Source organism: Girardinichthys multiradiatus, chromosome 19 (genome assembly GCF_021462225.1).
Source record: "Girardinichthys multiradiatus isolate DD_20200921_A chromosome 19, DD_fGirMul_XY1, whole genome shotgun sequence".
Lineage (NCBI taxonomy): Eukaryota > Metazoa > Chordata > Actinopteri > Cyprinodontiformes > Goodeidae > Girardinichthys > Girardinichthys multiradiatus.
In genome coordinates this window covers 20151473-20167973 of record NC_061811.1, presented here as the reverse complement: position 1 = coordinate 20167973, position 16501 = coordinate 20151473, and the positions used below count along the sequence as shown (strand labels likewise).

General features: G+C 39.3%; 1 protein-coding gene across 1 annotated transcript; it reads right to left on the bottom strand.

Moving 5' to 3' along the window:
* Positions 1 to 15515, bottom strand: wdr35 (WD repeat domain 35). Its single transcript, XM_047346252.1, has 28 exons — positions 15126 to 15515; positions 14926 to 15043; positions 13454 to 13525; positions 12716 to 12808; positions 12503 to 12631; positions 12224 to 12357; positions 11774 to 11939; positions 11526 to 11671; positions 11077 to 11202; positions 10619 to 10804; positions 10453 to 10488; positions 10302 to 10362; positions 8824 to 8968; positions 8367 to 8436; positions 8127 to 8180; positions 7856 to 7965; positions 7519 to 7738; positions 7341 to 7421; positions 6954 to 7090; positions 6026 to 6229; positions 5781 to 5927; positions 4202 to 4334; positions 3990 to 4100; positions 3396 to 3560; positions 2815 to 2955; positions 2516 to 2672; positions 637 to 877; positions 1 to 400 (listed from the first exon to the last, which is right to left on the bottom strand). Exons 1-28 carry the CDS (start codon positions 15147 to 15149, stop codon positions 250 to 252), a joined length of 3558 nt encoding a protein of 1185 aa, XP_047202208.1. The 5' UTR covers positions 15150 to 15515; the 3' UTR covers positions 1 to 249.
* Between the last annotated feature and the right edge of the window lie 986 nt (positions 15516 to 16501).

The following is a 16501-nucleotide window of genomic DNA, read 5'->3' as shown; positions in this document are numbered from 1 at the left end:
TAACTATTTAAAACCTTTAATGCCAAAATAAACATAACTTTTAAAGATACATAAGGTGAAGCAAAGATAAAGATTGAATTTCCTGTTTAAACTGTTAACATGAATCAACTGAGCTGCTTGTTTCTCTAATAATCAGGTAGCTGCCTGTTAAAATGTCAAAGTCTGAACATTTAGCACGTAACAAAAGGCAGCTGTTTAAAACTCCTCTTTTCTGTCTGAATCAGAGTCCACACAGGAAATAGTTGTTCTTCATGCTACAGGACTGTGGCACAGCGGGCAGCAGTTGTATTTGCTGATCTCCTGCTCCACAGCGCAGTGTTTACACACACTGCACATCCAAAACTGGTATTCCTGGATGGGAAGACCCGTCACGATGCACGTGGGCAGTTTTCCCTCGGCTCTAATGAAAAAAGGAAAGCAGAACAAGTTGAAGGAATATCAGGAGATACTTTGGCAACCTTGAAAATTCACTAGAATGAAGATAAAGACCCTCTATGCTCTGATTAGTCACAAACTTAGCAATACTCTCAAGAAAATATTTCTATACCGAAGGTTTATTGCTTACAGTGTATTGTTTTGAGTCAATACTCTTAACGATGGAAATGTCTATGGATATGGTCAGGGTGGTTCTCTCACCCCTCTAAGGAGCCGTCAGCCCGCAACACGCGGATGTCCTTTGGAGGATGCCTAGTGAAAATCTGCAGGGCCAAATCCTCGTAGAGCTGCCTCTGCTCAGGGCTCAGGCTCTCCAGAGATTCCAGCTTGATGAAGGCCTTGGAGCAGGTGCCAAAAGCCCGGTTCGCTGCAGAACAAAGAGCCAACAGAGAGTAGATCTCGACTGCAGGGATGACGTCCTCGTACTCACGAAGATGAAGGGCTGTAAAGTGGAAAGCACGGCGCAAAGTTTAACTGGTACTCAAGGGTGGATCTAGAAACCAACAAGTTTCCACTGGACAGGTTCCCAACAGATTAATGTTTTAAACTAACTGGTTTTGTCTACAGCTGGAGAATGACGTAGTTAATAGATAATATGTAAAAAATACAGAAAGCTCAGTCCAGTAAAAACTGTCATCTCAGCTGAGTTACAACCAAGCTCTCTGAAAGTGTAAATCCATTTCTAAACCACCTAAAAGTGTTTTCCTGATTTTCCCCTGAGACATATTTCATTATTTTGGAAATCAGAGTGCAGTACATAATGTTAATTTATTCATATGCCCTGTAGAGTTTGAGAAGCTGTTATTATTCCTAACACTAAAAGATAAAATATTTTACATACACTACTGGTCAAAGGTTTTAGACACACTTTCTCATTTAGTGGTTTTCTTTATGTTTAACATTATGTATGACTTATTTACATTGTACATAGATTCTCACTGAAGGCATCCGAACCATGAATGGGCACATATGGAATTATGTAGCAAACGAAAAATTGTAAAATAACTTTTAGATTCCTTAAAGCAGCCACCCTTTGCTGTGATGACTGAAATATTAACCTCTGGGAAGAGTTCTTTCTAGACTCTCTGGAAAACCATTTCAGGTGACCACGTCATGAAGCTGAGGGAGAGAATGCCGCGAGCAAAGTAATCAAAGCACTGGGAGGCTATTTTGTAAAAATCTAAAATATTAAAATGTTTAGCGGTATTTCACACTTCTTGTTTACTACATAATTCCATGTGTGTTCATTCAGTTTTGTTGCCTTTGGTGAGAATCTACAATGTAAATAGTCGTGAAAATAAAGAGACCCATTAAGTGAGAACGTTTATCTAAAACTTGTGACCGGTAGTGTATATCATTATATAAATGTTTACATAAGTCCCTGACTGCCATCAAATCTGCATGTTTTTGACTGCTGTGTTACTGTAATGAACTGGTTGTACCTCTACTCAGCTGTGATCCACCCAGTTTGTTCACCTTACCTACAGTCACCCCTATTGGTACCATTTGCCTGGTTTGGTAAATTTACTTAGGTCCAGTTTTTTAAAAAGGTATTTGTGGCACTAGTGGCCTTTATTTATTACTAGCTAGACAGAAAGAAGGGCAGTAAATGGCCCAGGGCCGGGAATCGAACCAGGGACAACTGCGTTGAGGACTGTAACCTCTGCATATGGTGCGCCTGCTCTACCACTGAGCCATGGGATCCCCAGGTCCAGTTTTTTTAACTGATAGAAAATACGCCACAATGGAAGACTAAGGCCAGATGAATTATGATAGGGAAAAAAGAAAGACTTTCTCAATGAAACAATTAGATGCTGAAGTGATTTTCTTATTGCAGTTTTTTAACACTGGGTGGCAGAAAACTCCTAGAATAAAACCACAGCTTGTGTTTAGTCTGCAGTAGTTGTGCTCTTTTAAAGTGTGTAGAAAAAAAGAGCTGCAACTGAAATCAGGGAATGAGTTTTTTATCTCTAGAAATTAAAACAACTCTTTCTCAGCTAATTGTTTTCATAGCTAATTGTAAAAACTTCCCCAGCCCTCGAAGTCATTATTCTGGTTAACTCTGGGAATTATTCTGCACCTGTGCGCATGGCGTTCTCTGTGTAGCCTGCATGGAGCTGCCTCTGGGCGAGCAGGAAGAAGTGATACGCTTCAGCTCCACGCCAAGCACAGTCTATGATGCGGTTGTCTGATGATGTTGCGTCTTCTTCAAGAAGGCCAGCAAGTGCGAATGTTGCCTAATTAAACCCAATGATACACACAACAGTACACAATGTTGCCTTTAAACGCTCACAAATGGTCAAAAGGAATGTTACATTAAGCTTTATTGAAGAAAAACAGAAAACGAACACTAACTACAGATGAAGTGCAGTAAATTACCTCTGACTTCTTTCCTTTGACTTTGCTCTGCTGTGATGCCTTCACCTGCTCATGGTAGTCCTCAACAAGCTGAGCAGCCAGAACGTAAAGCTTTTTCACCCTCAGAGGTCGGCTCATTTTCTTCCCCTCCTCATCCGCTATCTGCAAACAGATGGCACCATCACACTGCTCAATTCACTGTTTGACATTTACAAAGGTTTTCACACTACGTCTTCAGCTCTATGTAGAAGCTCATGCTGCTGGTAGGCAAGTAGGTAGGTATAGATTACTACTGACAGACTGGAGCAATGTGAGGAGCCCAATCCAATCAGAGACTTTAATCAGAAAATTGTTCTTAAAGTTGATCCAACGTTTGAAAATGTCTGATTCATCCTGCTTGAACAGACGGAAACGGAGCATGGAGTGCTCCAAGCAGATCATGAATCTTTTTTGTGGTTTACGAAGTCAGTGTTAACTTTGGCCACATCCCACTCTGCCTGTGAGAGTTTTTATCCGAAGACGGTGTTTAATGCTGGGAAGCCAAATGTAGAAACCTAAAATAATACTTTTTTTAAAGGATAAAAATAAAACTTTAAGCCTACCTTAAACATGAGTTTGGCTGCGTCGAGAAAGTGGTGAGCTTTCCGATAAAGTTCCACTGCCTCCAGAGTTTTATTTTCCTCTAGAAGATGTGAGGCATATTTGGAAAGAAGGGATTTTATCTCCCTCATGTTGTGGGTCCTTGCCAGTTCCACAGCTTTGTTCCACTGATAAAAAAGCAATCATTAAAGAGAAAGAACATCAGCTTTTGGTTTTATTTCAATACTATAATCACAAACATTACATTTAGGAAATAAATGTTAAAATTCTCTTAAAGGCAACTCATTATTACAAGCATTTCTTAAAGTTCAAAGCTCTAATCCCTCTTTAAAATATCTCAGTAAAAGCAGGGCAGCAGGTTTGTTACTGGGAAAGAGTTTAGATCCTGTTTATGAAAACAAAAGCTCATCATTTTGTTACATTATGTCAAACCATAAACCAACTGCAGCTAGGACAAAAGTTGGAAGGCAGCATTCACACTCCAAAGCTAAATATCTACAATCAGGCGGGCAGGAGGAGCCAGGTTGGCTGCTGTTCTTGTAGGATCCGTGCGTCACTCGGAAACCCCGGCGCCACTGTCTGTCTGCCTGTCTCACCTGGTTCAGATGGACGCATGTGTCCACAGCTGCTTTTGGCTGGTTGCACTTCAGGTAGGCCTTCACTGCCTGTTCACACATCCCCACGGTGGCAAACATCTGTCCAATTTCCTACAAACAGATGGGCAGTAAAAAGGGATGCTGCATAAATGTACAATTTGTCCAAATGTCGTTACATTTCATGAAAGAAAATAAGTGTTACTTTGGCGCACCGGTAACAGTTTGTGGTTTTCAGGGAGGTCCGCAGCTAGCTGCTCAAGGCCGTCATAATTCTCCAACCTGTAGTAACAATCTGCCAGCCTCTCTTGGTTACGGCCGTTAAGGTAGTATTGCACTGCATCCCCCCTATGTTTAAAAGTGAGAACAATGATTCGCCTTCAATTTTTCCTGAGGAAAAAAACATTGACATTCCCCCGAACAAAACAAAGAAAACCTTTAAGCTCCTTCCTTTTGCAACTGTTTATTTTCAAAATCAACTCTTTTCCCTATTTCTTTCAGTTATCTTATGACATTATTTTTCTTTTTTTAATATAATTACACAATGATCCACAGCGACTGTTAATCTGTAAAAACACAAAACTTGAAATGAAAGTTGTCTTCAGATAGTTTGTGGAAACACTACTTCAGCCTGTAATCCTTCAAGTTGAAATAAATAAATTGGCATTTCTGCTGCTTAAGTTCTTTAAAACTTATATGAAACGAAATGAGCCGTTTGAGACAAGTACAGAAACCATAAATGCATGATGAAATAGTGTAAAGACGACGTCTGGAAATCCTTTATTTTTGGTTTTTATTTGACAAAAATAGCTGCTGTCTTATTATATATCCGTATTTTTAACTCATATTCCATCACCAGACATATAGCATTAGTTGAAGTAACGTTTTAGACCAAATGACGTTTTGGGTAAACTAACTGCAGATTTACTCATACAGTTTGAGTGGCCTGACAGATTGTGTACTTGCTATAATGTTGTTGGCAGCTACATCACTTTATTACGGTTATACGATCATGAGAAAAATATGGGCTGATTATGTGAACAGTGAGAGTGACAAAATTGCTGTACAGCTCACTAGTATAATGTAGGGTATTTTGGTGGAAAGTTAGTTGGAGAAATTGTAGTGCTGACGCCCGTGCACATCAGGGTAAAAATGCTGGTCAGAATCAGTGCAGACATTGCATCTGTCTTAATGCTGCCAGAATTTCAGTGTTTCGAATTACAGTTTTAGCAACGAGAGTTCATCTCCACTGTGTGAATTACAGGTTACCTGGCCTGACCACAGACAGCTTTCATATCCCTCCACTGCGCTATGGTTTGTTCCGCCTCCAGGATACTCCTCTTAGACAACAGTTCTCCTGACTTACACCTCTTTAGTGGATAAATAACTATATTCATCTTCAAATTTCAAAATTGGAGCAGCAGCTATCTTTATTTTCATCTGGGGTGATCACTAGATGCTACATTATGTCCCAAGTTTGGAATTCTGTAAGTAATGTCATTACTGTTTGTCAAATTGGGTTCACTTTTTTTTCCATATTTGTCAGTTTCAGACATGACAACCAATTTAATAACGACAACCCAGAACACAACTGAAAATAAAAATAAAAAAAACTACTATGTATACATTCAATGGGTTAAATGTGTTTAAATAATTTAAAAATCCCTATAAAAACTCTGCTATTCTGAAAAAAAGATGTTTGGATATCGGATGCGTATCAACTGTAGAAAGTATGTGGATATTGTTTCTATGCGACATGTAAAAACACTCCCAGAGAAAATAGAAAAGAAATACCACTTCTGTCTGTCAGCATAGTAGTCTCCAATGGCATTGTAAGCCTGCTCCAGCAGAGCATCATCAGCGTCCCCAGAGCCAGTTTTGAGTAGCTGCAGAACCTTGAACCAGTCTCCCAGCTTGATCCTTAGGTTGATGGCGAGGTCCCTTCAGAGACAGGCACCATCACATTTAAATGACTGGTACAAAGACTGATTCAAACTCAAGAGAAGCTGGCATCAAATGAATCATTTGTCTTGTTGTACCTCCGATCCATATGCAGATACATGCTTTCAGCTTCCTCAAATCTGCTGAAGTAGGCTGCCACTTCGGCTTGTTTCATGGGCTCGCTCTGCAGGTTGCCCAGACGCTTGACAAACTGAATGCTCGGGTAGTCTTTGCAGCGGACAAAGGCCTCCTCGGCTGTCTTCAGGTCCAGTTTTTGTAGGGCTGCCTCCGCCAGCAGGTGCCTGGCAGATTCACAGTGAAAACTTTGGACGGACTATGTTAAGTAACAAAGATTAGGACTGCGTGACATCTAGTGTATGCATTTATATTCAATTTAATTCACAACAAATGTCGTCTAGAGGCACTTAAGAGAAAAAGAAAGTCAATCCAACCATACAGACAGATTCCAAGTCAATTGCATACATTTCAAGCTTTATGAAAGGATTCTTCAGTGGAAAAACCGACGAGCTGATGGCAAAGATTATTATTATTATTATTATTATTGCATTAGAGATTGTGACTGATAGATGAGGAAGGCTGGTTTTGTTGTTAGATTCAGGTTTTGAGTGAAACTGCAAGAACTGACACCTAAGCCAGAGAACACACAAAAGCAACAGTGATCACATAGGGAGAAAGCTCTGATAGTCCTTCACTGTCATTCTATGCTAACATTTCCCTGTTTGTACTCATTTGGGAGCCAGAACATTCTGTTGGCAGGGTAAAGAAAAGTTTAAATGCTGAACTGTATCAAAATTTTAAAAGGTGGACTTTTACTTTAGGACTTTACAGTCTTTTCACAACATAAAGAACACATTCCAAATTCTGTTTTGTCTGCAACAAAACAGAAAACAATACAGAGACTTATTGTGATTTTTATTTGTATTCTGAGCTGCAAACTCTGGATCCATAAACTTCAACAAAACAAAGCTGGAAAAAAGAAATTCCAGCATTATATTAAAAACTCACCAGAGCCTTGGGTGAGGATTGTCTTCAATGAATTGTGAAGCATCTTCAATGCCCACTTTCTCAATAAGTGCTCGGCTGTCTCTCAGGGAGCGGATTTCAAAGTTAAAGATGTTGTCTTTGTTTGGCCACTCTGGATCCTGCAGAGAAACATACCGTGATCTTGTAACACATGTGCATGAACTGGAACTATTATGGGCCACATTCTGGTTATGTGAAGAGTCTATTTTTATAAAGAAAGTATGAATATAGTTGTTAAATGTCACTTTACACATGTTACATTAAGAATTTGACCTCACCTCTGACCTCACCTTAGGGTCACAATATCTAAAATCAATATAAACACTGAATCTTAAACTATTACAATGACTTACCATCCTAAAGGTTTACCTTCATAATTTCATCAAGCAAAACTGATTTGATCTCCAAATCTTCAAAGTTGCAGATGTATCCAGATGTTTGAATGGGTTCCTGTTTAGTACAGATTTAGAGATGTGCCAATATGCTTTATTTATGAATCAGGCAGCTATATATTTGTTAATTATCTGGATCACACTTGAAAACTCACTTCTGGGTCAAGGTTCCTGAACACGTACATCCTGGTCTTCTCCATCATGGCAAACAGATCAGGATTGTCATTTGCCCACTTCATGTCCCAGACATCTTTACGCTCAAACTTGGATGGATCTCCTGCAGTTGCCTGGTTTCTTGTCCCTTCGTCTGTGGCAGAATGAACGTCCAATTCCAACAAAGTCAGCAAGCCCGAGATGTCAATTATAGCCAGACGACTAAAGAGGATAATAAATCATGAGACCTTAAATCAGAAATGCAATGTTCTTCTGAGATTATTATCAAATCATATCTCGTCTTATTCTGTAACACAGCGGATGTCAGCCAGTTGCTACCTGGAGTTGCAGTTTAGAGACAGATAATGGGCTCGACTGTTTGAGGAATACTTCTGGATGAGGCTAACATTTGGAAGGCTGTATCTGTGGATGGCACCGGACTCACGACCCTAGAACCACAAACAAAGATGTTTTCACAAACTTGTGACCTGTATTTAAAAGCCTTAGATCAGAGAGACAACAATCCAGCCAACATCTCAGGACAGGTTTATATGACCTGGATTTATTGGATTGATTTCCTGTTTCTCCCATTAATCAGAAAGGTACGTACCACCACCAGGGTTTTATCTGTTGCTGTGATGCAGCAGATAGGATCTCGAGTTGTCTGGGAAGAATTAAGCAAAACAAAACAATTAGAAGCCTCATTTGTCCTACCATGCTAACTGCACATTTAGTATCTTGACATAGATGAGAAACTGTTAGAAGAGCTTTTTGTGGAAGTGGGTACTTTATAAAACTGTGACTTTTGAATGTTTTTACTATACTGGGCAAAAAAAAAAACATATCTTACTGCGAAGGTTTTTGAAAAATCTGGCCCATCATCGTTGGTGCCAGATAGATTGCTGTCGATGTGATAGAACCTGCGGAGACAGGAAACTGGGCACATGAGAGAGAAAAAAAAGCACACAGAGAAGCAGCTGTCGTTCCATGGGTGTGATCTTTGGTCCGGGTGCGTGACCAGTCCTGGCAGAGCATTAAAACACACCCATACTGTCTGGAACCTCGGTGGCATTTCATGAATGAATGAATCCTTTTCATTGCACTCTCAGAGCCACACCTTTACACTGTAATGATGAGCCAATAAAGCAGAATCTAGCACCGTGGTGCTCCTACTTTTCAATAAGTGTTCAGTGATGCATTGTGTAAATCCAGAGGTGGGCTTTATAAAGACATCTTGTTTTGTTTGTAACATACATGTGCATTCCTTCTAAAATGTCTGTAAATGTTACAGACATGTCTGGACTCACCTCTCCCGGCCCCCCTTCTTGGTTCTGGTCACTTGGTTGATCTCCAGGGCAGTCAGCTTCTTGGCCACTCTGTACTGCCACAGATAGAAAGCCTCTTTGGACGCAGCGATGACGTGTGTCCTCGTCATGGTAACAAACAGTGGCTCTAACCAGAAAGAGAACAAACTCAATACAGAGCCTCCAGCTTGAGAAGAAATTACTTTGTGCTAGTTCTTCCTCTATTCTTATAGAGATTATGTGAGTAAATAGTTGCAGGACTTAAGTTACAAATAAAGAGAACAACACTCACACAAGTTTTATATACTTCAACTTTTTTATTCATAATTTCTTAGTGAAATTATGAAAATATAGGTGAATACAAGGAGCCACAGTGCCTTGGAAAGGTATTCAAACCTCTAGAACTTTTCCAAATATTAATATGAACTACAAAATGTATTCAAAATATTTTGTGGGGATTTTATGTAGCACAAAGCAACACATACTTGTGAAACAGACAGAAAATTATGGTTTTTAAACCCTTTCCAAATAAACATTTTAAAAGTATGCCAACCATATGTATTAACCCTCATTTACTCTGATACCCTCCATAGTAACCAACTCCCTTAAGACGTCTACCTGTGTTTAATTTGTTCTCAGCATAAACACAGCTGATCTGTGAAGGCCTCGGGTTTGCTAGAAAACATTAATAAACAAACAGCATCATGAAGACCAAGGATCACGGCAGACAAGTCAGGGAGATAGTTGTGGAGACGCAGGGTTAGGTTATAAAAACAACATCTCAATCTCACGGCGCATTGTTCAGTCCATCATATAAAAATGGAAAAAGCGCACTCCCCAAATCTGACCTTTATGGGAAAGTGGCAAAAAGAAAGCCATTGTTGAAAGGGAATAAGAGTCTTGTTTGCAGATATGTAGGGGACACAGCAAATACAACGGAGAAGGTGAGGAGGTTCACCTTCCATTAGGACAAGGACCTAAAACATACAGTCAATGCTACTATGGAATGGCTTAATTCAAAGCATATTTATGTGTTAGAATGTCCCAGTTAAAGTCCACACCGAAGTCCAGTTTAAATCTGTTGCAAGACTTCGAAATGAATGGTTAGATGTCCTCCATCCAGTCTGAGTGTGTTTAAATTATTCTGCAATGGAGAACGGGCAAACACTTCAGCCTCTTGATGTGATAAACTGAGACATAACCCCAAGAGACAGGCAGCTGTAACCGTTCTAGAACCTGTCTACTCAGGGGGGCAAGATATGGTATGAATTCCCACACTTTTCAGTTTTTAATAGATTGTTTTTCTTCCACTTCACAAACATGAACTAGTCTGTGTCAGTCGAGCAAAAAGAAATCAAAGACGTTGAAGTTTGTGGTTGTAACATGACAAAATGTGAAAAAGCTCAAGAGGTATCAATATATTCACAAAGCACTATATTCCGTAGTATGCAAATCATTTGACAAATGAACCTTAAACTAACCGATATCAATGTATTTGGAGTCCAGAGGAGTACCGATGGAATTGCAGAGGATCAGGACATACTGAAAAATAAACAGAAAGTTAATATATGAACTGGATTACAAGACAGATGACGTTATTTTGAGGCACAAGGCTTTAAAATCTAACGTTACCCTCACAGGACTCCCAGTCTCTAACCGAACATCTTCCTTTGAATCAGCAAATTAGAAAAACAAGATGGAAAAAATTTTTTCCGTCCCCACTTCTTAACACTAATCAGGTCAGTGAGACTAAACAGCAATATTTTAAAAGCATTAGTAAAGCTTGTTTCTTTATTACTTGAGGTTGTATTTCATCTGCCTTGCTGGCCAGGATGCAGAAGTCTCCCGAGGTAGTTATAGACATCAAGCTCTTGACATATTTCACAAATTTCTCGTCGTTTTTGGTGTCCCAGAAAACTACACAGTACTCCTTCCGCTCTGGCTTCGTGAAGGCGTACACCACCGTGCTGCAACAGTAGCCCCACTGGTGGGACACAAGAAACCATGAGGATCATTTCTGTCCACAGACCATCCCTGGGAATTCTTAAAGCTCTGCTTCCCTTCTTCAGGATAAAACTTTACTGAATATTTAAATCCTACGCTCTTTCTCTAAAACAGTGAATTTATGTAGACCTTCTCTAGAAAGCATGAAACAAACTCATTGGGCAGACCATCAGGCTCCCATGAATTTTGCATCGTTTCTATCACTGTATCCAAAAACATCTGACAGTATGGATGAAGAGTGTTAGTATTTACTTTGTAATCTGGTCTTATGTTGGCAAAGTAGATGTAAGAGTCCACAGCCAGGGCGATTCGTAGGCCTCCTCCCTCCCACGAGATCCCAGACACGTGCTTCCCGGGTACCTTTAGAGTTCTCAGATGCTGCATACAAGCAATCACCGGTGAGTCACCAGTGATGAAATAAGCTTTATTGAACCATTTCATAACATTTTTAAAGGCCAAGGTGGGTTTTATGTGTGAAATGATGACAACTATTTACTACAAGTTAAAGTTAGAATAAAAAACCTCTGATCCCTACCCTGTTAAAAAAAATAATAATAACGATATTGGTAATTACTTCATATCTTTTCATATCTAATAACTTTAAAGATTCCAGCTTTGGCTTTTTAAATTATAGAAATTATATTAACTACTCTATAATACATGCATGTATAAAGCTTATTTTTAAAAATCTACATGCTCACCTCTCCAAAGGGTGTGTAGAACTGCACCACATTAAATTCTTTCTCCATATTTGAGGCTCTGAGGGAACCTGCCACTGCCAGCACGCTGCCACAGTGGTTCCACTGGATACTGATCACATTCATCAGAGTGTCAATATACACCGGGTCTGCAGAAAAATTAAGCCGTGTCAAATGGCTCTGTTGGAGAACGTTTATTTTGGATTCAAAACAAAGCAATGACGTAACTGAAAAGGTTTTTGGTTGCTCACTCTCATCATTCTCATTGCGCATGATCTGACTCCTTCCATTGTCGAAACAGATGGCGAGGGATGGACAATCTGGCTCAACGTAACCCCCAGCTCCTGCGTACCAGTGGATTCCAGCTATGCTGACAGCTCCGGTTGCCCCGGTGAGACAGCTGATGGCCATTTTCATCTGAAACGTAACGGCACGTAACAGGCCGACACATTTAGATAAATTTAAAGTCATCTGAAAGTCCACCATGAAATTATTATGCATTTTTCACAATGAAAAAGGATTAGAGAAAAACCGTGGTTTTAGGTGGAAATGTCACAATCCTTCTCATCTACAAGATCCATTTTAACCAAAACAATTTGTAATTTATGTTCTTTAATGACAACGTGAAAGAATGAAGGCTGTGATGTTCAACATGGCCTAATTTCACAACATATATACTCCAGTTGAGTTCACACACTCACTATGAAGTTCCCTTGATTGTCATAAATATGTACTTCGCCGCTGGCCATGCCGAACAGCAGGATCTTACTGTCAGGAGACCAAGCAACATGAGCGAGCTGACTCCCCTTCAACTCCTTCCCCCAAATCCGGTTGCCTACAAACGGAATGGAGGAATCTTATTTAAAATGTCTGTATCCATTTATTCAAAACAAAATAACTAAATTAATTCAAATAAAGGATCTAAAGAGAGTTTTTTCTGCTCTAATGCTATGTATTGTTTTCTCATAAAGTAACAGCACCATCCACCGATCCAACGATGACAGCCCCATCTTCATACACAATGCAGATCTTCTGACCATCAGCGTTCCAGCTCATGCTCCTCACTACCGATTTGTTCCTGTTGTTAATCATCTCCTCGTACCATGCACCTCAGGACAGAACAAAGAAATACAACTAAACAACACAATTTCATTACAAAACAAACCAAGTCTCAGTTTGCCTGCTGTCCTCACCTTTGTACAGTATCCACACAATAATGAGTCCATTCTGGTCACTGGTTGTCAGTTTTTTATTCTGTTCATTCCAGGTCACTACCTGCACTGCACCTGAGGGGGTGAGTATGAAAAGAAAGATTTTTTTACATGTGACTCATCTTACAGTTGTTATGAGGTTAAAAATATACTAACTACCAACACAAAGAAAATTAATTAAAAAAATCCAAAAACCGAACAAAATTGAAGGAAAATAACTAGTACAAAATGCAGAGAAAAATAACTGTAATCAATGCATGTGCTTTGATTGCACATCTTTTGAAAATTCCCGACATGAAAAATGTGTAATCAATTAAAATCCATGTTAATAAACAGAAGAAATGACACATCAGTTACTGCTCAGCTTACAAAAATCAATCAGACAACAAAGCCCTGACATTTAACACATACTAAGACAAGAAGCTGAAATATCAATACAGCAAGTATGAAAACAACTCCCTATTTGCAGCACATCGTAGAAAGAAAGATCTCATTTTATTTCACAAAATAACCAACTATCGAGTCAGATGTAACTTTGTATTTCATGCTAGGATGTTTATCAAATAGTCTATACTCATAAAGTATGAAGAAGTACAGTATACCTGAAATATCACCCCATAAAAATGTATAAGGGAGCATCTGTTTTAGCTTGCAGATCCATTTTTTTCAGATTTCTTGCAGGCACACTCCTGCGATGACAATGCTGTGCACAATACTCACCACTATGTCCCTCTAAAGTCTGATTCATGGACAGGTTGCTAGGTGCAGCAAGACCTTTCAGCCTGGTGTCATCTGAAAGATAGTAGAAAGGTTTATGAGTTGATTCATTATTTATTGTGAGTTGCACAGTTTTAGGAAAACATATAATGTCATTGGTAAATAGAGCAGTGGTGCTACAACTTGCGATCCATAAATACCCTTTTGTCTCTCACTGCTCTCTTTTGTTTCTGTGATCATATTACTCAAAAATGTAATCTGTCAATTTTTAAGCATTTTCATTCAAATTAGGCGAGCACCTATCCGACTGTAAAGGTTTATACTGATTTAATATATTTTTAGAATGCAGACCAAATTGGGGATATAATTACCTCCAATTGAGTTCTCTTGAATCAGTCCCTTGATTTATGGATGTTGTGTATTTTGATCAGTTCTCTAGTGCGTTAATCGTTTACACAACAACTGTAGGTCTGTCCCACCAATAGAGTGGTACCACCTCTGCTCATACTGACTGGACGCTGAGGGACCCGAACTAAGCCTATTAGAGTTTCAGCAAATTTCTTTCTAACTGTAATGGCTATTGTTTTAGTCGCCTTTTAATCTCAGTCACACAAATGTTACATAACATTTCAAACGGTTACAAATACACTCTGCCACATATAGAACTTTAATCCTTATAAACACTGCAGCAGGTATTTAACTGAAGGTTGACGATGTTCTAATTAAGCAAACAAAACCTGATGACTATTAAGTATTATTAAGTCAACATAAAACATACCCTGTTCACTTTGTTTTTTCTAACAGTGATATACACAGGGCGTACAGATATTCATACATCTTCAACTTTTTGTATGTTTATTGTAAGTTCCAAATATTTGATTGTTTTTCTTTTTTAGTTTTAACCTCATTAGCCCCATCAACTCTGAGCAGCTTCCCTGTCCCAGCTGAAGAAAAGCATCTTCACAGCATGATGCTGCCACTACCGTTTTCACAGTAAGCAGGGTGTGTTCAAGTTGTTAGCTTTCTGCTGCACATAGCTTTTTGGATCTGGGCAAAAAAAAAAAAATCTTTCTATTCTCATCTAACCTAAAGACCTTCTTTCAGGTGTTTGTTGTGTCTCCTACATGGCTTCTGTCAAACTGTAGAAGAAAACCTTGTTGGCTTTCTTTTAGCAGTTCGACAATCTTCCACAGAGGTCAGATTTGTGGAGACAATGACTAACAGTCGCCTATTCAAAAGATTCCTACCCGAGCTGGGGATCTCTGCAGCTCCTCAAAAGTTACCATAGGCCTTTTTCTACTTCTCTGATTATTGCTGTCCTTGCCCTGCCATCTCTGGTTGAGTTGCAGTTGTGTCATACCCTCAAAGCATCTCTAGAGGACTGAGCTTGGACATCCCTGCTCTAAGGCCTCCTTAGAACATCTATCATTCTACTAAAATACAAAATAAACACAGGTTGACTCTACTCAGCTTACCTGTCTGTGTTTCAAGCCTCAGCACCCTTAGCAGACCATCTTCTCCTCCACATGCAATGAACCCCTGGTGCTTGTTCCAGGAGAGGCATTTCAGATGGATGTTGTTGGGAATAGCGATCTACGGGACACGGAAAAATGACAGCCACGTTGTTACAAGCATCAATTTAACTGACCTACTGATCAATAGTGTTACTGCTCACCTTCTTGCTGAGGTAAATGAACATGGCGGCTGTGGGATTATAATGTATCCGACTTCAACATATAGATATGCAAATAATTTCTCAGTGAGGAAATTTTTCCGTTAAAACAAGCTAACGTTTGTCGCGAGGCCTCTGTTTTGAATGCGTCGTTTACTGTAGCCTACGCCGTTAGCTTAGCTTGGTTAGCCTTAATTACATACGCAAACAAAAGGAAAGACGTTTTCCTTTTTTTAACCGTAAATTTTTTAAAGCAAAACTGTTGTTACAATAAATAATGATGATTACAGCGTTTCGAAACGATTCACAGACGAAGTTTGTCTGCTTCTGATGCTAGACTGGAACCCTCGATGGCTTTAGCTTCCAAACGTCTCCCATGGTAACCGTAAACCGGAAGCGTCAAGAGGATGATACCCCTGGTAGTTGTAGTTTTTCTTGAAGAAATTCCAGCGACAAGCACATTCGGTCTAGTCTCTGAAAAGAGTTGCTCATTTGCTTCTTCTTCCAAATGGGAGCTAGGTGGTACGATACCTTAGCTAATTATTAAAAAAAATTGAATTTGGTTTGCATAAAACAATTTAGAGCTGTCTATATTATTTACTTACTGATTTAAAAACCAAAACCACTGCTCAGTGATCCATGTATTTTGACAAATAAAAATCAAATGCAATTGGGAAGCAATTTAATTTACACTGCCTAGCAAAAGCACTCATACCCGTTGAATATTTTATAGTTGTTCGTATAACCACAAATTTCAACACAGAGTGGTGCATAGTGATGAAGTGAAAGGAAAATTAAACATGTTTTTCAAAATCTTTAAAACCAGTTTCATTTTGGCCTGCAAATGTATTCAGTTTCTTTGAGGAACTGTAAATGCTTTGTAGAAACAAATCTCTACCAGCTTGGCACAACTAGATATTGAAAATTTTGCCCATTCGTTTTTGAAAAATAGCTCATACTTACTCAGACTTAATGGATATTATCTGTGAACAGCAGTGTTCAAATCGTGCCAAAAACTCTCACTTTGATTTATGTCTGAACCATTCAACCACATGAATATACACTGATCTAAACCATTGCATCATACCTCTGGCTGTAAGTTTAGGGCTGTTCTCCTGCTGGAAGGTAAACCTCACCCCAAACTCAACTCTGCAGCCTCCAGTTGGCTTTCCTATAGGATTGCCCCATATTTAACTCTTCCAATCTGACCAGTTTGCCTGTCCCTGCTGAAGAAAAGCACTCCCACGGTGTGATGCTGCCACCAACATTTGTTATTATAGGGGTAGGTTGTTCAGTGTGAGTTGTTTGCTACACATAACAGAAGGCTAAAATGGAAAAATGTGGTCTCATCTGCCTGGAACACTGTCTTTCACGTGTTT

What these genes read in the sequence shown, in the direction of transcription:
- wdr35 (XM_047346252.1), bottom strand. Translation starts at nt 15,149, where the DNA reads ATGTTCATTTACCTCAGCAAGAAG. An exon ending in ACAATCAAGGGAACTTCATA is followed by an intron (nt 11,940 to 12,223) that starts GTGAGTGTGTGA and finishes GTTACGTTTCAG; the next exon opens with ATGAAAATGGCCATCAGCTG. An exon ending in ACATAAGACCAGATTACAAA is followed by an intron (nt 10,805 to 11,076) that starts GTAAATACTAAC and finishes GTGTCCCACCAG; the next exon opens with TGGGGCTACTGTTGCAGCAC.